This window comes from Felis catus, chromosome B3 (genome assembly GCF_018350175.1).
Source record: "Felis catus isolate Fca126 chromosome B3, F.catus_Fca126_mat1.0, whole genome shotgun sequence".
Classification (NCBI taxonomy): Eukaryota; Metazoa; Chordata; class Mammalia; order Carnivora; family Felidae; genus Felis; species Felis catus.
In genome coordinates, this window is record NC_058373.1 from 120449658 (window position 1) to 120474760 (window position 25103).

The 25103-nt window shown below is 42.1% G+C and overlaps 1 protein-coding gene across 20 annotated transcripts in view; it reads left to right on the plus strand.

Annotated features, from left to right (window-relative positions):
• The window catches only part of TTLL5 (tubulin tyrosine ligase like 5), a 285367-nt gene that overhangs the window by 19840 nt on the left and 240424 nt on the right, over window positions 1-25103 (plus strand). For all 20 annotated transcript variants that reach the window (XM_045060268.1, XM_045060271.1, XM_045060262.1 and 17 more), the window contains 5 exons: window positions 1191-1297; window positions 8486-8616; window positions 13366-13448; window positions 21580-21649; window positions 22182-22266. In XM_045060268.1, coding sequence (XP_044916203.1) covers window positions 1191-1297; window positions 8486-8616; window positions 13366-13448; window positions 21580-21649; window positions 22182-22266 — 476 coding nt within the window. The remainder of the gene's footprint in view (window positions 1-1190; window positions 1298-8485; window positions 8617-13365; window positions 13449-21579; window positions 21650-22181; window positions 22267-25103) is intronic.

Below are 25103 nucleotides of genomic sequence, written 5' to 3' on the forward strand. Positions count from 1 at the left end.
GGGTGGCTCAGTCAGTTAAACGTCTGACTTCAGCTCAGGTCATGATCTCCTGGTCTGTGGGATTGAGCCCATGTCGGGCTCTGTGCTGACAGCTCAGAGCCTGGAGCCTGCTTTGGATTCTGTGTCTCCCTCTCTCTCTGCCCCTCCCCTGCTCGTGCTCTGTCTCTGTCTCTCTCAAAAATAAATAAACGTTAAAAAAAATAAATAAATAAAGGATTTGTGGGTAAGTTATACACAGGATGCGTAACAGAATCAGAGGAAGAGGTGAAAAGGCAGGCCTTTGTAAGGAAAGAGACTAGAACAGCCCCAGGGGTCTGGGAATAGGAATCTTAGGGACTGTCTCTTCGGGGGACTGCCATAGAAGTGACTCAACTCCATTCACTGTCATTGTGCCTTTCTCCACTGAAGACTCCCCCTCTGGAGATAGTATGACTAGTCCAGCTTGGGCCATGGAAGTGCTCCTTGCAGGGGGTCAGGGGGTGACTGGCAGTCTTTTAAAACCAAATGGTATGTCATTCCCAAAGAAAATTAGGAAAATTGGGATATTGATATTAAAAGGGACAGGCAAAAATGCTGGACTGATTTACACTGTAGATATTTTGAGAAGATTGATAATAGTCTGGTTCCTAGCTCCTTATCTTAGGTTGAAGTCTGAAATAGACATTTTGTGAAAGTTCTGATACTAGTCTATATCCTGTCGTGGTGTTTTATCTCTGGGGCCTCACTGGTACCTCTCACATCATAGGCACAGGGTACATAATTGTTGACTGAACAGACAAATGAATAGACAAAATCATTCTTATCAGTGAATGAATGATATCCTGAGTTGGTTTGCCATGACAAGGTTTTAGTCCTGATCAGTGCTTTATATCCAGCATCTGTAAGGACCTAAGGACACTGAGACGAGAGTTGTGGGTTTGAGCCCTCTTCTCATGCTTTGATATGTAAGAATGTTAAGAGACATCACAGACTTCTATAGAAGGATTCATTTATTCCACTTTTTGTATCTGGGATTTGCCCACCTATCCCATCCTTTACAGCTTTTCATACTCAGCTTTTATTTTACTAGGTTTAAATACTAACTGGGCACTCACTCTGCTCTGTAGATGAAAAATTTCTATGGCCTTTCTTGCCATCTCCCTGGAGAGAGGCTATCTCTGATGTTTTTGTATCTTTTTATCTGCCCTCAGGTTCACCCAAGCAGCACTGACTATAACCTAATGTGGACAGGATCCCACCTGAAGCCCTTCTTACTTCGCACCCTTTCTGAAGCACAAAAGGTTAATCACTTTCCCAGGTAATGCTCTTGTAGCTACTTTGCTCCATTTAAAGGTACTTGACACTGGGCATGTGGCCAAGAGAGATAATTAATGTCCTTAAAAAAAGAAGTCTGTGATACGGGGCAGCAGTCTGCAAATCAAACCGAGGTGTTCATATCTGTAAGCATGTATTATATGAAGCCTCTCCAAGGACTGTGTAGACATGGATGGTTCTAAAGGAGACTGTTTCTGGATTGCAAATCCCATAGGTTCTCTTTCCTAAGATTGAGCAATTTGAGAGCCCCTTGTGTGGAAGTGTCCTCCCTCCCTCACCTCCTTTTTCAGTTACTATTCTTCCCGTTTGTAAAACAATGGCCCTCTTAGAATGTTAACATGGTGCATTGTTCTTGGGTGCAAACACTTCCAGGGTTCCAGACAAAACCCCCTCCCCCCTCCAAAAAATGGTGTTGAATTGAATTCTGGTAATGACAAATTATTTTTCCGTGATAGTGATTTCAATTTCTTTGCTTTTAATAGAATCCAAAGCGTAAAACTTGACATAGTCAAGTTGTCAGCTGATAGGCCATTAATTTCAATTTGTAATGGTAGATCATCTTGTGATTTTTGACACAGAATTAGGAAGTTGAAAGAATTGAGTGTCACTGGTAGAGAAAACTCCTTCCAGTTGCATTTTTAGTGGCAGCCTAGAGAGCCAATACTGCCTAGTGGCCAGGAGCATAGGCTCTTCTAACCAAGTGCCTGGGCCCAGATACCAGTTCTGCTGAGCGACCTTGGTAACAAGACCTTTCTGAACATAATTTTCCTCATTGGTAAAAAGATGTTGCTAATGATCCACACTTCACAGGACTGTTGTGAGGATTTAATGTGTCCAGATCTAAACTATTTAGAACAGTGCTCGCTCGTTACATAGTAAACACTACAGAAGTGTTAGCTGTTATTTTTGTGACCAGAGTTTCCTAGTGTTTTCATCTGTGAAGAAGAAAATAGGAATAAAATTGATGCTGAAACCCTACCTTATTCTGGCAGTCATACTCAACCATGGAGAGACAGATAGATGACCTTATAGACAAGAGGGAAACAAATCTCATCTCATGAAGAAAAGGAAATCCAGTACAACTTTTTTATTTGGACTGTGGTTACATTTTATTTTATTTTATTTAGTTCTAGGACTTAAGTCCTACTTACTTATGCTCACAAGTTTTTTTTTCATATGCTTTTCTCATTTTTATCTAGTGAAGTTTCTTTCTTAATTTTTCAATTCTCTTATATCTCGTCATGGTGTGTAAATACCTGGCCCAAGTCAAGTAATTTCCTCATAATCTTGCATAAATGTGAATTTTGAGTTCATAACAAGTTTCAGTTTTATGTCTCTGCTTCATTTGCAAAAAAGTAACTTAAGCCTTATTTTTCTTCCTTCATGTCTAGAAGATGTGGATTTGGTATTCTAAATGTGTGACTGGATGGTTGAAGTGAATCAGATACGGTCTATCTTAAGTAGGCATTTAAAGAGTCCTTGAAATAGCCTACACTGGAGTCTGCGTTCCACTTCATGTTACTAGTATATTATTTATTTTAATGGTTTTTGAAGTACTCCTGTAGGTGTATAGGAATTCTGTCTCAGTTTAGAATTAAACAGTCAGCATTAATAAATTTGAACCTGTATTTTCTGGAGTATTCCTTGAATGTGGTGTTCTTGTATGTTCGAGCACACTGATAACGCATCATCTAAATGCACCATGCTTCGTGGCTTTTGCTGCTCTGTCTCGCATGGTTTCAATCCAAAGACCTGAACTCAAGTGTAAGAGGCATTCAGGCACTTAAAATGTTTCCAGGGCACCTGCGTGGCTCAGTTGGTTAAGCATCTGACTTCGGTTCAGGTCATGATCTCTCAGTCTGTGAGTTCGAGCCCCACGTCGGGCTCTGTGCTGACAGCTCAGAGCCTGGATCCTGCTTCAGATTCTGGGTCTCCCTCTCTCTCTCTGCCCCTCCCCCTACTCATTCTCTCGCTCTCTCTCGCTCTCTGTCAAAAATAAACGTTAAAAAAATTTTTTTTAATGTTTCCAATATTATTGTGAACTTTCTTAATATAATTTTTAACTTTTAATTTTAAATAATTTTAGACTTCTGGAAAAGTTGCAAAAATAATATAGTTACTCTGTATCCTTTACTCAGTTTTTCTAACGTTAATATCCATTATAACAGTGGCAAAATTATCAAAATGGAGACATTAACCTTGGTATACTGTACATTTTAATAAAAATTCATAATATTTATGGTGTTTTGATATACTGTGTACTACAGTAGTTACCGTGATAATCAGTTTATAGCCTAATGATCATATGAAATTTGAAAATAATGCATATTAACTCATATGCATATTTTGTTATAGAGAAGGTATGATGATATACTAGTTGCAAGCATGAAGTATGTTCTATTAGGCCAAACCCTTCTTTGGGGGAAGCGTCACAGAAGAAGTAAAAACAAGAGTGATTGAGGGATCACGCCTGGGTTGGGAGTGTGAAGGAGGCTTCTGGGGTGCTGGGAATGTTCTATATTTAGTCTCAGTGGTGCTTACACAGGTGACCAAAATTCATCACGCTCTGCATTTGTGATTTGTATGCTTCTCTGTATATATATTACCTTCAGTAAAAAGTATATTTTAAAACGAAAAATATACTGACAGAAAAAGAGCTTTTTCTTGGATACTATTTTTAAAATGTACAGGAGCCTTTGAATCCTGATGTTATTTTGATTCCCTTGCGTATACTTAAAAGGGTAGCGTTAGAATTTTGTTTTAAAATAAGATTTATCATTCGTTGGCCCATTTGGGATGATGGGCTGAGCGACCTTGGTAACCAGATTTTTTTTGATGAAAAATCTTAGATGCCGACTAAAGGATATATAGTTTCCTAAAATTTGTATGGGGGTATCAAGCAAAAGGATATTGGAGACCTCTAGGATTGGGCATCTGTAGGAGAATGCATTCTTTTTCTTACCCTCTCGTCAGTGTTTCTAACTGATGATAAACGTCACTGGGGAGACCATTTCAAAATATGCACTCACAGGTCCCATTGTAGATTCGTGGAATCACCGTACCCAGGGAAGATGTATATTTAAAAAGTATCTTCTAGGTGCTTAATCTTTCTAGGTAAGTATATACCTAGAAACCATATATTTAGAAAACAGTCAAGATAGGGCGCCTGGGTGGCTCAGTTGGTTAAGCGTCTGACTCTTGATTTCCGCTCAGGTCATGGTCTCACAGTTTTGTGAGTTTGAGCCCCACAAAGGCTCAGTGCTGACAGCATGGAGCCTGGTTCAGATTCTCCCTCTTTCTCTGCCTCTCCCTTGCTCACACTCTGTCTCTCTCAAAATAAATTAACTTAAAAAAAAAAAAAAAGGCAGCGAGGTGATTTATAGCTGGAAAGTTTGGAAATTACTGTTCTAGGCTAAATCAATATTATAATGTGGACCATCTGTACCCAAATCACCTGGGACACTTGTAGAAAATGCAGAATCCTAGACTTTATCCCAGAATTTTGAGATGTGGGACTTACAAACAATAATTTTAAAGAAACTTTGTGGATGATTCTTATCTAAAATTTAAGGACCTCTGCTTTACATTTATGAAGAGGATGATGGGTAAGAAAGAAGTGTTTGTGATACCTGGACTTGGCGAAGTCCCCTTTGATTTTAAGAAATTATACTGAAAAATTTGAACTGAGAAACATTAAGTTTTAGTGGTTATAGTAAAGATTCTTGGATGGTTTTTAAATAGTGGAGCAAACCATGAGTGGAAGCCAGTAGTGGAACTCGTGAGTCCAGTTAAGGCTAACTGAAGTGCTCTGGAATATACTTCCTGATAGGTGGCAATTATTGCCTGAAGTTTGTGGTGATCATTTCCTTGCTTTTCTTTAAAATTTTGTCTCTTGCACATCCATCTTTTAATGATGTAAACTAAGTTGTCAGTGGGATTCTTAACCTAGTGATCTGGTACTTTACTACAATAGGATCATTGTAGTCTAACATTAAGGTCTATCTTGGTCACTGTGTAGGAGAAACCTATCCGACCCGCAGGTACTTGTTTTACTAATGGTGATGCAAGTTCCATGTGGTTATAGAAGAGGCTGGACAGTTACTGCTGTGGCATTAGGCCTATACATGTGGGAAAGGTAGCCACATCTTCTGTTTTCCTCAACGGTCCTATTTTCAAGTCATGAAAGTCCTTTTTTCAGGCCTTGTTTCTCAGAAGGTCACACCCTCTAGGTATCCTTGTGTAAAAATTCCCAGAATGCTTTGAGTTTGGTACTTGTTAATTGGTTACTAGTGTTTTTTCATTATTTGGGTAATCTAGATTTTTTTTGTACTATTAAAGAATTAGGATTCAATTAACATAAAACACCTAAAATGTTTCATAATGATTTTTAGCAGTGAATAGTCACAGGCGGCTGATGAAGCTTTATGAAGCTAGAATTTATTTGATGCATTTGGCTTCTGGACCCTGAAAATTTGAATATATTTATCAAAAGTCGAACTTAGAACACAGTCTTTTTTGTTTATTTATATTTAAAGTATGTTAGAATAAATTTAATACACATAAATCCCATCAAAACCATTTGGCAAAAAGAATCAGATTTAAATGTAAAAGCTAAAACTGTAAAACTTCTAGAATAAAACACAGGAGAAAATCTTTGTGCGCTTGGATTCGGTAAAGATTTCTTAGCTCTAACAGTAAATACACAATCCATAAGAGAAAAATGTTGATAAAGTGGGCTTCCTGAAAATTTAAAATGTCTGCTCTTTGAGAGACACTGTTAAGAAAATGAAAAGGTAAGCCACAACTGGGAGAAAATATTTGCAAAACATATATCTGATACAGAATTCGTATCTAAGAATGTATAATAAACTCTGAAAACTCAATAATAAACAGGCTGGTTTTTTTTTTTTTTTTAATGGGCTAAAAATATTTGAACAGATACTCACCAAGGAAGATAGACATGAAAAGATGTTCCTCATCAATAGTCACTAATGGAATGTGAGTTAAAACCACACAAGGTGGGGCACCTGGGTGGCTCAGTCGGTTAAGCATCCGACTCTTGATTTCAGTTCAGGTAATGATCTCACGGTTTGTGGGTTCAAGCTTCACATTGGGCTCTGCTCTGAAAGTAGGGAGCCTGCCTAGAATTCTCTCTCTCTCTTCCTCTCTCTGTGCCCCTCCCCGCTTATACTCTCTGTCTCTCAGAAATAAACAAACTTAAAAAAACCACACACACACGAGGTACTACTAACTGCCTATTGGAATGGCTAAAAACAAAGAAAAAACACCAGACAACACCAAGTGCTTGTCAGAATACAGCGCAACTGCAACACTGAAACTTTGCCAGTGGGAAAGGCAAAACAGTACAGCCACTTTGGAGAACAGTCTGGCAGTTTCTTATAAAGTTAAATACATACACACGTGTTGGTTTTAAAACGTGTCTGCAAATTCCTTGACCTTGCCTTCAAATGATTGAGCTAATTTTTCTGTTCTTGGGTGTGAGCTGGACTTTGTAACTTCTTGTTTTTATTTTTAAGTTGATTTATTTTCAAGGTGGGGGGGAGGGGCAGAGAGAGAGAGAGAGAGAGAGAGAGAGAGAGAGAGAGAATCCCAAGCAGGCTCTGCACTGTTAGTGCGGACCCCAACGCAGGGCTTGAGCTTACGGACCGTGAGATCATGACCAGAGCTGAAACCAAGAGTCAGATGCTTACTTAACTGACTGAGCCACGCAGGCGCCCCTGGACTTTGTAACTTCTAATGAGCACTTTGTGGCAGAAGTGACATGGTGTCACTTCTGAGACTAGGTCATTAAAGTCATTGCAGCTTTGTTCTTGTCCCTTTCCCTCTCACATCACCTGATGTAGGAGGAACCAGCTGTCATGTCACAAAGACACTCTATTAGCCTTACAGAAAAGTTCACATGGGGAGGAACCGAGGCTTCCTGCCAACAACCAGTTCCATGTGAGACAGCTGTTTGTAAAGTGGGTCCTTCAGCCCTAGTCAAGCCTGATGGCTGTAGCTCTGGTCAACATCGTGATTGACATCTCATGACGGAGCCCCGGACAGAACTGCCCAGTCCTGCTCCCCTCACACTCCTGATCCACAGAAATTTTTGTTACAGTTTTCAGCTGTAAGGTTTTGGAGGTAATTTTATTATACAGCAATAGACAGCTAATAGAACTTACCAAACACTCTTATTAAACCCGGCCATCTCATTCATAGAGAGATGAAAACTTACGTCCACGCAAAAGCTTACATTCTTACAAAAGTCCGTACATAAATGCTTGTAGGGACTTTATCCGTATCTTCAAAAACTGGAAATGGCTCTCATGTCCTTCAGCTAGTGAATGGATAAAGAAACTGTGGTACATCCAAGCAGTAGATTACTACCGAGTCATAAAAAGGAATGAAATTCTGATGCATGCAGCCACAAGGATTCGTCTCAGTTGTTGCCAGTCGCAGCGAAAGAAGCCAGTCTCAAAAGGACGCATACTATATCATTCCATGTCCTTGGCTTTCCAAAAAAGGGCCAAATTATAGGGACAGAAAACAGATGAATGCTTGCCAGGGCCTGGAGGTGATTGGAAGGCTCTTGGGGTCACTACAGAGGGACTTGGGGTGACTTTTTGGGATGTTGGAACTGTTTGTGGTGGTGGTTACATAATTGCATTTGTTCAAACTCTTAGAATTATACACTTTTTGGGGCACCTGGGTGGCTCAGTCAGTAAGCGTCCGACTTTAGCTCAGGTCATGATCTCGTGGTTCATGAGTTCGAGCCCCGCATTGGGCTCTGTGCTGACAGCTCAGAGCCCAGGGCCTGCTTCAGATTCTGTGTCTCCCTCTCTCTCTGCTCTTCCCCCACTTACACTCTGTCTCTCTCTCAAAAATAAACAAACATTAAAAAAATTTTTTAAAAAATTATACACTTCTTAAAAAGGGCAGATTTTACTGTATGCAAATTATACCTTGATGAATAAATCTGACCAGAGAAGTCCATTTTATGAAAATGATTAATAAATCTTTGGAGGTGACAAAGTGATAGATTTGAGATGTAATACTGTCCTCAATGACTGCTTCCGAACTGTGAGCTATAAACTCTTTAGTATGTGATAACATGGGAAAACCTTTGAGTCACAGATGACTGAAATGGAAAAACTTTTACGATTTTTAGGTCATATGAACTAACCCGGAAGGACCGACTGTACAAAAACATCATTCGAATGCAGCATACGCATGGATTCAAGGCTTTTCACATCCTCCCTCAGACCTTTCTTCTGCCAGCTGAGTATGCGGAATTCTGTAGTAAGTGCCTGGCTGGGAAGGCCCCGATCCTTGGCCCCTGAACTTGGGGCACACTTACCCCAAGGGCTAGCTACCTCGAGTCAGTAACTAATGAGGGCTTCTCACATCCTTAAAAAGTTGTGTTTCTTTATTAAAACAGTTAGGGAAATAATTTTAAGACTCTTTTTATTCTGATTATGTACCTGTATGTGTATTTTTAGTAAGCTTGTCGCTGTCGTTTCTGGAAGGACACATTGGTGCCCTGCACACATGCCCCTGTCAGGTACAAAAAGTCTCTTCATTGGCAAGACTTCGTGCCTATGTGAGAAAGTATATGCTTCTGGATTTGAACTATATATGCTTCCTTTTGAGTGTCTGTTTTCCTCTTGCCATTTAGGGGAATATTCCTGTCACCTTAACGTCTGGACTTGTGTGACTTAGTGTCCTTTGAGGTTCAACGATCATGCATTTTTTAGTGTGAGGGTTTAGAGGTACCAGTTAGTCACAGTCTTGCTGGAGTTCAGGAGAATTGAAGAATACATGTGTTAGCCAAATGGGGAACCAAATGTCAGCTGTGTGGTTGGTAAAGCTAGATGGGGACCTATGGCCTTCAGCCCATTCCCAGTGGGCTCCTTACTTCTTTTGCCTCGAAGTGAACGGTCTTCCCAGGTCCGGTCCCAGCAGGTGAAATGGGCTGTTTCAGGCTTTCCTTCCTGGGGACAGAGCCCGAGTCAGTAGGCTTGGTGCACAGAAGAGGTGCGAGTACAGAGAAGGTGTGAGGCAGGTCTTTTGTGAGAGTCCGCACAGTAGTTGTAATATGAGCCAATACGGAACGAGTGTTTCCTTTCCGTAAAGCCCTCTTCCAAGTGGCATTTCTACTGTGAGGTAGGCACTGCTGTTATCCCAGGTTTACAGATGAAGAGATGAAGGCAGGCACGGAGAGGTCAGGAGCTTTCCGAAAGTCACGCAGGTTGCAAACGGCGCCGTCAGGTTCACACTTCGTGGTTTGGTTTTAGAGGCCGCACTCTTCACCACCGGGCCTTGTTGCATAAAGACACTGGGCAGTGTGCCCACAGTGTCCACTTCTCGGTAACACCGGTGAGAGAGGATCAAGGAGGACACGAGGGGAGGACAGACACATAGATATCTTTCTTCTCGGTAAGTCCAAGAGAGAGACTATTCCTGTCTTATGGGTAGAGGAAGCATGGAGAGAAGAAGAGAAAGTTCTCTCTAGACTTCCTGACCCTTGATTTTCTTAACCTGTAAGACTTAACAGTCTGGTTGCCCAGTGCGGGGTTCATCCTCTGGGACTTCCGTCATTAGGATCTCCTGCTTCCACCCTGGTGAGGCCGTTTCTCTGATAGCACCTATTCCAGCGGGGACGCTTGACGGTTCAGCGTTTGCCCACAGAAGGCTCTGGAATGGGTCAGAAGAGCTCTGTTGGACTCAAAGCCGAAAACTTACAGCTTAGAATTTTTATCATGTGACTTTAGCCACATTACTTAAACTGCTCTGTGCCTTAGCTTCTTCCTCTGTAAAGTGGGCTTATTACTAGTACTGACCTTATAGTGTTGTTGGGACGTTTAAATAGGTTAATACATGGAAAGCACTTGGAATGGCACCTGATAGGTGTTTAATAAGTGTTCAATGTTATTCCCTTTTTCAAGTGACGTTGAGATGTATTGTCATATAATAAAAGATCATGCAATAAGCCAACACGATAGCATAAAAAATACTTCAACTAACATGTCAGCAACATGGCCCAGGTGTGAAAACTGCTCCTGTTAAAGTGTACAATAATTCCCTATTAAAGTCTACAGGAATCTGAAATGAAAATTCCCTTTGTCCTCTCTCTGCTATTTCTTATCCTGTTGTTTCCCTTTGGAGGCAGGTTCGGGGTGGGGATGCTCATTCAGATGACTGGATAGAGTTAGGATTCCTCTATCAGTTCAAGCGTGACCTGTCTTTCAGTAGGATTGCTTCATTAGCGTATTATTCATATTCATATGTGCTCTACTTTTTAACAAAAATGAATTCCAAAGGTCAATAGAACACACAGAATTAATACAGCCGTAACTCAGAGCCACCATGTTTAGCCCCAGGACAGTTACTGTAGGCAAATGGTGTTCTTCAGTCCCCCAAACAAATCACTTAATGATGTCATCACCAAAGACCACAGCAGGGACCCACCATGTTTGTGGAAAAGGGGGGAGAGGGAAGACATGATAGTCAAGAGGAGTTGTCTTGATTTCAGTCTTGCCAGGATGCCATTCATTCTTTGCCAGTTGTCCAGAGTCCATGACCCCTAAGCTAAAATTCATTTGGGGGAGATCCGACATCGTTGGGTTAGTTGCGTTGCTAAGGTTACATATTAGGGGAGAAACACACCTATTTGTACCACTTCTTCTTTCAGAAAGACATTCCTCTTCTCCATAAAGGCTATTTTAAGTTCTTCTCTTCCTTTGGTGTCCACCCGCCATATGATAGCCCAGAAATTCCATTTTCTCCATGGCTTATGTTCCTGCCCTCCATTGTCCACTCGAGTGTGAGCAATAGGAGATTTTTGAGAAGGAAAGGAACGCAGGTTAGCCTTTAGAAAAATAATTGTGTGAAATGAATTGGAGGGAGCAAGGGGAGGAACGCAGTGGTCACTTGGAAGGTTATTGCAGCAATCCAGAGAAGAAGTGCAGTTGAACCGAACCAGGTAGCTGGAATGGAAAAGAGGGAGTGGAAAGAGCGATAGAATAAACAGAGTGTACCAGCTGGTTTTAAGTAGTGAGGCCAGGGTCAAAGATGGCTCTAGAGGTGTGAATCTGGGAAGTTAAGAAGCTTAGAAGCACATTTTTTTTAAATGTTTTTTGCTTTTTTAAAACATTTACTCATTTTTGAGAGTGAGAGAGACAGAGTGTGAGCAGGGGAGGGGCAAAGAGAGAGGGAGACACAGAACCTGAAGCAGGCTCCAGGCTCCGAGCCGTCAGCACAGAGCTATACGCGGGGCTCAAACTCACAGACAATGAGATCATGACCTGAGCTGAAGTCAGCCACTTAACTGACTGAGCCACCCAGGAGCCCTGCTAAGAAGCGTGTTTTTAACCAGGGAGTGTAACCAGAACTGTAAAAGAAGAGCTATTAAAAGGGATGAGGAGTGTGAAATTTGGGAGCAAGTGTGGATTTGAGATGCCTAGAGGCTTCCATGCGGTGATTTGCAGGCAGTTGTAAAGGCAGAGTTGAGTTCTGGCAATAGATTCTGGAAATCGCAGGTATGGAGGTAGATGTGATCATAAGGGAGAGAAAAAGAGAAGAAGCACCCAGAGAGGAGAGAGAGCTTGAAGATAGGAGCTAAGGAATGGGGTCCCAGAGGAGACAGGAGAGGGTTAAATCAAGAACAGACACGTGGAAAGATGCTCAGCATCACTCATCATCAGGGAAATGCAAATCAAAACGACAAGGAGGTGTCGCCTCACACCTGTCAGAATGGCTAGTGTTAAAAAGACAAGAAATAGCAAGTATTGGCAAGGACGTGGAGAAAAGGGAGCCCGTGTGCATGGTTAGTGGGAATGTAAGTTGGTGCAGCTGCTTTGAAAATTGGCGTGGAGGTTCCTGAAAAAATTCAAATAGAAATATCATATGACCCGGCAATTCTACTTCTCAGCATTTACAGGAGAAAATGAAAGCACTGATTCAAAAAGATACATGCACTTCTGTGTTTATTGCTTCATTATTTACAATAGCCAAAATACGGAGGCAACCTAAGTGTCCATCCACAGATGACAGATAAAGATATGATACGTGTGCACAATGGAATATTACTCAGGCAAAGAAAGAATGAAATCTTGCCAATCATGACAACATGGATGGACCTAGAGGGTATTGTATTACATGAAATAAATTAGACAGAGAAAGACAAACACCATATGATTTCACTTATATGTGGGATCTTAAACAAAAAAACAGAAAAAGACTCATCAGTGTGGAGAACAAACTGGTGGCTGCCAGAGGGGAGGTGGGTGGGAAGGGTGGGCGAAACGGGTGTAGGGGATTCACAGGTGCACAGGCTTCCAGTTTTAAAGTAAATAAGTCACAGGGATGAAAAGTACACTGTAGGAATATGGTCAATAATATTGCAATAACCATGTGTGGTGACAGAGGGTAACTACCCCCGTTGTGTTACTTCATTACGTATATAAATGTTGAATCACTATCTTGTGTATATAAAAAGGTAAAGGGCACCTTTTAATCGCTTGTAAATTATTGTCCTCCTGCGCCGCTTGCACATGGTTTGATTTAAGATGATTTTTTTTTCTTACAAGCTAAGAGAGAGCACTTAAGGAAATTAGTCATTTCAGGCGACGTAGTGTTTGACTCATATTGGCACTCTGCAGTGTGAGCTTCTGGACTTGGGTTAATGGAGGCGAGAATCTCAAGATTCGTGAAGGCTGTTTTGTGACAGTGATAAACCGACATCACATAGTTGCCTTATTTTGCTTTCACTCTCTCATTCAAGAAAGAGGGGAAATGGTGGAAGAAATATGTAATTTTGCCGCCTCCTCCTCCTCCTTTTCCCTCCCCACCCCTGCTCTGTTTTTGTGTGCGTTTTTGAAGCTAGTTTAGAAATACAGGTTATTTTAGCTGTGCTGCCCTTCACTTACAAACCTGGAGAATGCTTCGGGTATCTAGTTAACCATTGTTGAAATTTAAGATGACAAACTCTTGTCCTTTCTTTCTCTTTGTTTCTCTCTCTCCCTTTTAATCTCCCAATATTTTGAGCAGATTCATACTCAAAGGACCGGGGACCTTGGATAGTAAAACCAGTGGCCTCTTCTAGGGGGCGGGGCGTCTACCTGATCAACAATGTAAGTATGCAGCAGGTGGCACCCTCTGCTGCTGCTGCTGCTTTTTTTATTTTTATTTTTATTTTTATTTATTTATTTATTTATTTATGTTTGTTTGTTTGTTTGTTTATTTTTGAGACAGAGAGAGAGCATGAACGGGGGAGGGTCAGAGAGAGAGGGAGACACAGAACCCGAAGCAGGCTCCAGGCTCTGAGCTGTCAGCACAGAGCCCGACGCGGGGCTCGAACTCACGGACCATGAGATCATGACCTGAGCTGAAGTCGGACGCTCCACCGACTGAGCCACCCAGGCACCCCCCCCTTTTTTTTTTTTTTTTAAAGTAAGGTCCATACCCAAACATGGGGCTTGAACTCACAACTACCAGATCGAGAGTCACACGCTCCACCGACTGATCCAGGCAGGTGCCCTGGCACCCTCTCTTCTTATTGGCTTTTCCCTGCTTCACCCTCCTCCTGATACGATTTTTTTTTCATTGAGAGTAGGTGTTCCTTTCTGAAATCTGCATTCAGAAGTGTGAGGTGAGGTTGGGTGTGCGTTGGCTACTATTCACCTTACTGTCAGTAACCTCTTCCTGTGCCAACAGTTACCTTATGGCTAAAAAGTCACTTGATCACATGTTGAAGAAGAGCAGCCTTTGGTGTCAGCAGAAAAGAGGTTCCTTTTCTACTTTTAGCATATTGTCATATTAATTCCTCAGCACTAAGCATTCATTGGTAGGACACACATTTAGTTTCTCTTGTGAACAGAACTGTGGGTTCCTGCCCTCAAGGTCATCGAGGAAATTAACCTTGGTGTGGTATGGAATTCTTGACGCTATTTCTGTATCTCCCTCTCTCCTCCTCCTTCTGCCTTATCCTCTTCTGTTTTTCAAAAGTCATCAGTATCTTGATTCTTTGCCAAGTCCTCATTCAAAGTTGTTTGTTAAGTCGAGTACATATACAGAGTAAATAAAATGTCAACTCCAGCCTCACTTCCTAGACTTTTTTTTTTTTAACGTTTATTTATTTTTGAGAGAGAGAGAGAGAGACATAGCATGAGAGCGGGAAGAGGCAGAGAGAGAGGGAGACACACAATCTAAAGCAGGCTCCAGGCTCTGAGCTGTCAGCATAGAGCCCGACGCGGGGCTTGAACTCGCTGTGAGATCATGACGTGAGCCGAAGTCTGATGCTCAATCGACTGAGCCACCCAGGCGCCCCTCACTTCCTAGACTTTTAACGGTAGTTTTTAACCTAATATAGTTGATTTATGTTTCCTTTCTTTGCAATGTGTTTAATTCCCATTTTGATATGCTTCACCCTTGCATCGCCATCTACCCTCCCTTCCACATTCCATTACTGACTACCTTTTATATTTCAGGGTTTATACAATTATGTTATCTTCAATAACTGTGATTCCATTTCTCTGCTTTATCTTTAAGTTGAGTAAAAAACTTAATTAAACTGAGTAGAAACTTCACAGCATTGAATTCTGAAATTTCACCACCATTTCATTCTGGGTCTTTTCTCATTCTTACTTCTGGACATTTGGTCAACCCTTTTAGTCTGGAAACTAGTGTTTTTCTTTGTTTCTTTGTTTTTTTTATCTTTGTCTCTGCTACTAGACCTCTTTTTTGAGGCATTCTTGGTCTTTCTTTTTTGTCAACTTGTCTCTGATTTTAAATTCTTGATTCTCCCCCATCTTGATCTTTCTGGATCACCAGTTTGAGCTTTATGCATTTTAATGTTCATTTTATCTACTGTATTTATGTATTGGCTATCATAGTTTGTAGAAACTTTCATTTTCTGATTTGCCTTTTTTGTTTTCTTTAATAACAGCCTGTAGTTGCTTAATGGATTAATGGATACAGTTTGCCGGTTGGCCTTAGTAAGGGTATCAGTTGAAAGTGTTTTAAAAGTTCTCTTCTGTTTTGTGTATTTTCTTGGGATTGCCTTTTTCCCCCCATGCTGTTGGGCTTTCTCAGTTTCAGTGACCTTAGATGTTGAGTTGTATTTGTGAACAAAAGCCTAGACTGATTGAAATTGACAGCTGACCTAGGTTTCCCGTACTGTCCTGTAGGAGTAATTCCCTGGTAGTTTCTCCCCGGACAGGAGGCTAACTCAGTTTTGTGCAAGGGCACACTGTGTTGACTCACAGGCTGGGAGTGGATGGGAGTGAGGAGTGTGTTTCTTTCTGTCCACCCCTGCCAAAATAGAGCAGGCCTTATTCTGAATACAGAGGAAGATTTTGGTGATTTCCCCTCTGGTCAGCACTACCTTTCCTGTCTTTTCCTCTGTGTCTGTTGTAGGGATAGAGTGGCCTCAAATTCCACTCCTCTGTCTGATCTCTCTACCGACACAAGACGTCCTCCCCAGAGTATCATCGTTAGGTTCTATTCTGAGGGCCAAGCTTTGGGTGTTGGAGGAGGGCCACTCACTTAATTAAGAATTAATTACCTGGCTCTTGTTCCTCGGCCCACTCCTGGGCCATGTTTGTTCACTGCCAGCTTGGAATTTCTCAGAGGTTCCTTGAGATCACCCTCACCTCTGTTATTTTCCTTCTTCTCTGTTTTCTCAACCTGATCCCATCTGCTTTCTATCTTTCAGGGTTTCCTTAAACTTTTGGTCTCTTATTGGCTCCTTTAAATGTTTTCTAGCTTTGTTATTATTTCATTCTTTTAAAAATCTCTTCACTGTCCTTCCAGTGGGACTCTGGAAGGGAAGAAAGGGAGTGTGTGTGTGGGGGGCAAGGGGGAGGTCAAGTACTCTGTTTTAAATTCCCCAATTCTCGGGGCGCCTGGGTGGCTCAGTCGGTTAAGCGTCCGACTTCAGCTCAGGTCACGATCTCGCGGTTCGTGAGTTCGAGCCCCGCGTCGGGCTCTGGGCTGATGGCTCAGAGCCTGGAGCCTGCTTCCGATTCTGTGTCTCCTTCTCTCTCTGCCCCTCCCCCGTTCATGCTCTGTCTCTCTCTGTCCCAAAAATAAAAAAAAAAAAAAAAAAAAAAAAAAAATTCCCCAATTCTCTTTTTACATGGTCTGAGCTATTTCCTACACGCGCAGAAACTAACTTTCTGAGAGGTCTTTCACATTGAAAAGTCCTTAAATTCAATCTGGACTGAAAACTGAGCACTAATAGCAATAATAGCAGATCTTACGTGCTACAGAAATACAGGATCCGGTTCTGGTACAGCAGCTACTCCAGCCTGAGCCCCAGGCTACAAGTGCTGTTACCTGGCCCCGGGTCACTCTGGAGGCCCTTTTCCCTGGAGTGTCTTGTGACAGAAGGCCCTGGTCACATGCTTTGGATCTCTCTCTTCTCGTTTGTGTTCTGACCTTGGCGCGAAGGCTCCTGTCGGACAGCTTTTCCTTCAGCTCCGCGCCAGGGGCTCCAGTGTTGTTTGAATCTCATAGACGGCACTGGTTTGGGTTTGGGTTTTAGCTGCCAAATGGAATTGCTATTGAAAGTCAACTGTGGTACAAGTTTGCTTTTTATTTTCTTAGACACGAGTCAAAAAGAATAGGATCTATTTCCAGCTCATCTGTGGCTTTTTTTCTTTTGGAATGCTCTTTTGCCCTAGTGATTTGTTATTTTGAAACCAACATCATAAAGGATAGAAAAGTTAAACTTTCCTCAGTGGGGCTGAGAACCCCGTGCCCTGACTCTTCCCTGGATGGAGTCTCCTAAGGAGGGTGACAAGTCTTTAGAGAATGCATTTGGCAGGCTCTCTTTCTCCCTCCCACCTCTCCCCGGGCTGAATCCCTAGAGACCCCCTGCGTAGATCAAAGTACTTGGCAGGACCCTTTGCCTCCCTCCTCCTCCTCAGTGAGGCTTTGGAATGAGTCTGATTCTTTGAGGCATTTGGTGGAGGTGCCAGACAGAAGCCTGGGAAGATGCCAGCAGGCACGGGTTGGGGGGGGGGGGGGCTGGCAACATGTGGACATAATGGGAAAATATTCCCATTTCACTCCCCAACCTGGAATTTTATCACCCTTTACTCAGGCCTACAAACCATGTAGTTAATACTCTTCTCTCTCTGCTTGTGCACAAGGCCTCACCATCCCCTCTTTTCCATACCTGGATCTTTTCCCATGGAATATGTGACCCATTAGCCAACTGGATGAAGTAACTCTTTCCAAGGCTGCTGCCTGCTTTCCTTTCAGATTTGAGGGGGAGGGGGCCGGAGTGCTCAGGCAGAGAGGGTCTGTGAGCTGAACTGAAGTGAGCGGGTGCGGGACTTGGGGGGTGGGTGGAGTTAGGTGTGAAGGCCAAATAAAGATATCTTTCCCTGTCTTCCCCACTGGAGTCGGGCTCTCACTAAAAATTCCCAATAATAGTCATAGCCTTTTGGAAAATATCTGCAAACAGCAACTTCTACCATTACAAGAACAGGATAAAGGATAGAAAAAGCGTTACTTTTATGAAATACTGAAGAGAGAAGTATGAGCTCCTGCAGACGGAAGTTATCTTGGCCAGTCAGCTACCTTCCTCTCTTATGATGTGCTCTGTTAACTCTAGAAATACAGCCCAGAGGAGCAGAGCTCTGTTTGCTCCATCTCCCTCCGTGACTAAGTGCCGTATTTTCCCAATTTAGTGTATTCAAGTCGAGGAGGGAAAGTGCTGGCATTTTCTGATTAAGGTGTGACTTTGATTATGGAAGTCAGATCATTCTTCTTTGTCATTCTTGTCTCACACATTATCTCATATTAATGTTTTCTTTGAGATTTTGAAGTAGCAGGGGAGTATTTGGCTTACTCTATTTACTCTGTGAATATAATTCTGTATAGCTCTCTTGTTTCTATTTGTTTATATGTTGTTATCTTAAGTGCTCTCTTATTTTTTTCTTCATTGTTCAAGAAATATTTAGGGAGTCCTTGCTGTGTGCCAGGTGCTGCCGCTCCTTAAAACCTTTTGAGGAGTAGGGATTATCTCTTAATGCTAACACTGATACTAAGCTAACATATCTTCGTTATAACTCGGTGCACGGCTCTGAGCGGAAGGGCGTGTGGAGTGTTACGATGATGATGCAGGCTGTTGGGTTGTGGAACTTCGTAGAACCCTAGAGGCGCTACGGAGTTTGCACTAAGAGTAATAACTGATATTTCTTGAGCATTTAATGTGTGCCTACCCCTGTACCTTCCAAATATAGACTCAGGTAGTCTTTAGAAGAACCCATGAGGTAGTTACTGTTATTTCCTTGGTAAGTGGTAGAGTCAAGATTATAATTCAGGTCTAGCTGATTCCAGAGCATAACACTCTTAACCACTGTACCACTCTACCTTACAACAACTTAACAGATACCATGAGATTTAGTCTTAAAGTCCATTTAGAAAAATGGATGTATTTCCAACTTTCCCAACACTTTAGATCTTGCTTTAGCATACTTTGGAGCTTGGACTTGAACTCATTTGAAATGAGTCAGTTGGGGATGGATGAAAAGGAAACAGGCTTGAAAATATCAAAAGGCTTTCGTTAGTTGCTTCTTAGCAACTCATGTAATGTATGTAACACTACACAAAAAAACTATACCCAGACCCTTCTCTTCTTCGTTGAGGTTACAGTTGAATTCCTGGTGCAGGTAAAGATGAGAGGTTCAGACCATTGAACAAATAGTAAAGTTACCTAAATAATGTGCGAGATTATGTTACGCATAACCCAGGGGACAAATGTGTATGACGAGGGAGAGAAGAGAGGAAATGGGCAAGGACAGTAGATGTGTTATGGAATGAAGATGATTACCAGTGTAGTCTCTGGTTCAGAGGAAAGTTGGGTGGTCGATATCTGTTGCAACCTGTAGGTGTTACTCAGTGGGAAGAGGTCTGCAACTTTATTTTAGGTTTGGAACACAGACTTGAGGCTTGCTCCTTTGTGCTATGATTCATCAGTTCTTACGCACTAACTCGACTCCAAATGGAGATAGCACTTGTGAGAAAGTGATCACGAAAAGTAAGGGAGTCTGGAAATGGTGTGGGTGCTCAAGTCCATGAGTATGAATCAGCAGTGATTGTTGCCATGTCCGTGTGATGCAGGGAGATGGGTTGTGAAAGTTGTGTTCTGAGTGTGGGACAGCGACGGTGGGAAATGAGAGGGGAGTCTCTTTCTCTTGACCCTGGGGTTGCTCATCGTGTTTGATGTTACAGGCCACAAAATTATCCTTATTTTATGTAGTATTTGGGGGTAGCGAATGCACTGCTATAAAGACAGTCTTTTGAAATTGGGGGACAGTATTATAGGTCAGGACTTTGGGAAAAGATGTGAATAGTACCTAAGAGTTAAGCCTCCGAGGCAGACTGCCTGAGTTCAAATGCTGCTCTGTCACTATGTGACATCTGTAATATTTAGATGGTGATATACCTGCCTCGTAGGGTTGGGGGAGGATTCAGTGAAATAATACTTGTGAAAAACTAGAACAGCACTAGACACACAGCAAATGTTCATTCAGTGCATTTGTTAAATTTTATTTTTTTCTGCAAATTTTAATCGTTACTTCTGTTGCCACTACCGTAGCTGTTATCATTACAGTTATTACTATAGCCACTTCCCTTTTGGACTCCTTTTGTCCTGGATAGATTGTGGTGGCTTCCAGCTCGTTTTTCTGCCTTAATATAATCCCACACAGAGTTGTGCTATTCCCTATATTTTAACCTTACTATTTACTTAATCAAGAATCCATAATAATTTCCTGCTTCCCACCATGTTCAGACCAACTTAACCCTTGTTGGGGGTTCGAATCCCCTAATATTCTAACCATACCTTTTCATTATTCCCCAGGTCTGTCTTTTAGCCCCAGGTCAGTGAATCTGTCTCCTGTCCTTTCTCCTGAGCTTTGTGCCTGCCATCTTTCCACGGCAGCTTCCTTTCCTTTCTACCATGTGCTCAATAGCTTTCAACACTCACTTCTGTACGTACTCTTTCAGGAAAGGCCTTCCCTGACTGATCATCCCACTAACTCGTCTGCACTTCTGTTTTGCAGTCTCATGTCTTGTGCTTGCAGATATGCTGCTTTGTGTTCTTTCAAATTATATATTTTGGGGCTCCTGGGTGGCTCAGTTGGTTGAGCGTCCGACCTTGGCCCAGGTCATGATCTTGTAGATCGTGAGTTTGAGTCCCACATCGGGCTCGCTGCTGTTAGCGCAGAGCCTGCTTCTGATCCTGTTTCCCTCTCTCTGCCCTTCCCTTGTTTGCATTCTCTCACAAATAAACAAACATTAAAAAAAAACACCTCTATATTTTGCTGTCCCTTTACCTAAATATTAAACTCTTCAGAAGTAGGGATTAGGCGCTGAGGGCAGAGATTGTGTTTTGTTCATCACTGTATCCTAAGTACCTTATACAGTATCCAAATACTCATGATTATTTGTTGTAGAAACAACTCTTTTTTCATGGAAAAACTCTTTAAAAGGGCTAGTTCAGTCTTGATACGTAGTGGCATAGGACGTACAACTGATGAGTCCATGAAACATCCATCCCATTTTCCAAATGCCAGGATCCATTGTGGAAAGATCTGTAAGTTTTCTAAGCAACTTAATGAAAGTCTTCACTTAAGAATAATGGTAATATTTAGGGGCGCCTGGGTGGCTCCGTCGGTTAAGCGTCCGACTTTGGCTCAGGTCATGATCTCACGGTCTGAGAGTTCAAGCCCCGCATCGGGCTCTGTGCTGACGGCTCGGAGCCTGGAGCCTGCTTCAGATTCTGTGTCTCCCTCTCTCTCTGCCCCTCCCCCGTTCATGGTCTGTCTCGCTCTGTCTCAAAAATAAACATAAAAAAAAAAAAAAGAATAATGGTAGTATTTTAAAATTTCCATCATCCTTTACACTTGGGAGAAAACACATTTTTATTTATTTTTTAAGTAGCTTTTATTGTCTTGGCATGTAACTATTTAATATCATGTATATAAATCTTTAAAGCTGTTATGGCTCTATTTATTATGTGACAAGTGCTGTGTAAATTTATTTTTCACCCCTACTGTAATTGGATATCCGTAGTGTTTCTAAGTGTTATGTGGCCAGTTGAATATAGAGGTAGCTTGTAGGAAAACTTGTCTTAGAGTTTTAGTTTGCCATTTTATCATTTCTAAAAGGTCAAGAACTCTGCTCCCTTATTGTAAATTAGGATTCCTTTGCATTTCTGTCCTTTTATTCTTTGTCTTTACTCCATAGCCGAACCAGATTTCCCTGGAAGAGAACATCCTGGTCTCCCGTTACATTAACAACCCCCTGCTCATAGATGGTGAGTTGAGATTAGGCTGTTGGCTGGACTGGGCTAGATCTTGCTAATTTTAAAACACATTTTCACAGTCTTCTCTAGTAAGCCTTTATGAAGCTAGTGTGAAGTTCTTGGCAGCTGTGGCCCCAGAGATGAGGCTGGTGCCTTCTGTACCTTGTGGGATTATTTTGACAATGAAATAGAAATGAATAGAAAAGCAAATGCTTTATAGCACATATATGTGAAGACTGTGTGGTACGTATATGTAAGCTCTCTTTCACATTTGTGTGAAATACACAAATACACACATTTGTATATGTGTGTATACATATATATACACACACATATATATACACACATATATATACACACACACATATATATATGAAATATGTAATTATTCTCAGAAGGCAAGGTGTGCTGCAGGCAGTGTGTGTTTTGTTGGGAGAGGAAGATTATTCTTTCTTCCATATTTCTTTGTTACATTGTCTTGTTCGTCTTACAACAGAAAACAAATGACCTGCATTTTTCCTGTGAACCCCAATTTTTTTTCTAGATTTCAAGTTTGATGTGCGCCTCTATGTGCTTGTGACTTCCTACGATCCCCTTGTCATCTATCTCTATGAAGAAGGGCTGGCTAGGTAAGAGACTTTTGGGGGAGGAGGGGTGTTTATCAGAGTGAATCCATTAAAGAGTGTGTTAAGATCAGGCTGTTTCTTTCTTTTGTGTTCAACTCAGAAAAATAGAGTGTACCCAGATGGATTTCAGATTACAGAAAATCAGTCATGTTACTTTAAGCTGCACTTGTATATCCGCAGGTGGGAATAACCATCTGTATGTAAACACACACCTTTGCCAGCCGGGCTGTAGGATCACATTGTACATTTTCATGCAGTGGCAATTGTTATGGTGACCCTGGGGCATTAAGATAATTTGTCATTGTTCTTTACAACTCAACCAGAAAAAAAAATCCCACATTTATTACCTGTTACATACCAAACATTCATTTCAATGCTCACAACAGCCTTACAGTTGATGCAGTTTTGCAGTTGGGACAAGGGAACTTGGTCACTTTTTGGAGCGCTTCCAGCCAGATGGTGGTGGAGTGGGATTTGAACTCATGGATCTGACTCCAGAGCTCATGGCCTGAGCTGTTTCATGCCTCTTGTATTTGGGGGGCATTAGCTGCACACACCCCCCCCCCCCCCCAGCAAGTAATATGCTTCACAGTGATTGTTTATACATTATTTTGTTTTTCTTGAGGTACTTTTTAGGTTTTAAGGTAATGTGACTTACTTACAAAATTGAGTTCAAGTTGTAATAATCTGAAAAATTTCCCCCACAGCCACAGAATTTTACAAGTAATAATATTTTCATAGGCCCTTTACATTGTTTAAAATAAATACATAACTTTGCTGTGCTTGTGTTCCTTTCCCCCACAAAACTAGCATTTGCACCGTATAATATATATTTACTAGCTCGCTTACCGTGAAGTTCCTTTTATGTGAGGGGCCTCATAGGGCACAGCAGTTCGGGGGGGGGGTGCTTTGTACCCACGGTCAGCCCTGACAAGCTAAAAAGCATGGCCTGTGTGTGTTTGTGTATTTTAGAAAATGCACTTGGAAGATGGGAAATCTCACGGTGTAAAAGCAGGCTACCTATTTAAGTTTAGTTACTTTGACACATGCTATTGTACTCTGGAAACTGTTATTTTAGAATACTTTTTTAATTACATCACGTACCTAAATTCTTCGATGCATCCTATGACTAGAATCGGAGGGTGAGCTCGGTTAACCAGCTTGTAGCTGGCTGAGCCGTGCCTTCCTTTCACCTCTAGGTGGCAGCGACAGCATTCATAAACATGGTCCTCTTCTAAGTTGAGATGTCTGAGTTGGAGCCTGAGGAACACTGGAGGCTACTGAAGCTCCATGGTTCTGGACTCCTGTTCCTCGAGTATCGAATATCGAGGAGGGGGACACTAACATTTCTCAGTTTTTAGGTAAAGGGCTGAACCACCATCTGAGTGCCAACTGACTCCTAGCTCTGATCAGATTTTCACAGGCAGGAAGTTTTCTGTGGTGTTTAGAGGCACGTGTGTTCTCCTACTTTGAAGCACAGGTTTAAAAGCTGAGTCCCCATCCTCTCTAGATTAAAAAGAAGGGAAGATATACACTTACTTCTGCTCAGGTGAGCACGGTGCTGAGGGTTTTCCATTTTGTAAGTTAAGATGATCTGAGCTGTCCTTGTGTAGCGTGAGCGTCTCCACTCCCTTCCCTCCCTCTGTCGTCACCCCATCTTGCCTCTTGTGCCCTTCTCAGGGGCTCATTACGTTCTGCCACAATTTGAACTTCTTGAGTAGGGAAAAGACCTCAAGGTATACCCACTGTTTCTCAAGGATATCATACCAGCATGTTTGGCATATTGCTCCCAAGACATTGCATTCACAGTATTTTTTTCTATTTATTTTTATTTTTGAGGAGAGAGAGAGAGAGGAGAGAGAGACATGGAACACGAGTGGGGGGAGGGGCAGACAGAGAGGGAGACAAAGAATCCAAAGCAGGCTCCAGGCTCTGAGGTGTCAGCACAGAGCCCGATGCGGGGCTCGAACCCATGGAATGCGAGATCATGACCTGAGCCAAAGTCAGATGCTCAACCAACTGAGCCACTCAGGCGCCCCGCATTCACCGTATTAATAGCCCTTTCTGTTGGTAAACTTTGGCATAGCTTTAAGGCCTCAGTGGCTCAGATATGAAATGAGAGCAATACCAATGTTTATTATAGAATTTACTACCGATATGCCAGTGCTTTGGCTACTGGGTGTGTGTTGGAAGTCAGAATCCACTGAATCGAATAACTGTCTTCTCTTGCCTCCAGCAGGAGCTGATGCATGTATGTGTGGGTGTGTGTGTACTGTCTTTTAATGGATGCTTTTTTTCCCCCCCAGAATAATTTAGAAGACAGCTTTTTAAAAACTTAGTCCGAATTGAAGCAAATAATAGGACTTTTGAGGACTTTGTCACAGTTAAGCTAAAAGCATTGGTGAATATAAAAGCTTGACCCAAGGACGGTGCAGTATGTCAGGCTCTTAGCAAGTCTTGCCAGGCTACGTTGCTCTGCACTATAACTTCCAGGTGCCCAAGTTCCTGTATCTTTTTTAAAAAAGTTTCTTAAATGTTTATTATTTTGAGAGAGAGAGAGAGAGAGAGAGAGAGGGAGTGAGCAGGGGAGGGGCAGAGAGAGGGAGACACAGAATCCGAAGCAGGCTCCAGGCTCTGAGCTGTCAGCCCAGAGCCCGACGCGGGGCTCGAACTCCCGGACCGGAGATCATGACCTGCGCCGAGGTTGGACGCTTAACCGTGAGCCACCCGGGCGCCCCTCAGGTTCCTGTGTCTTAACTCACTGTGTATCTTGGCTTTCATCTACTTTTTAATCCTCAGAATCTGCTCAACTGTGTCACCACATCCAGCAATAGTCTGTA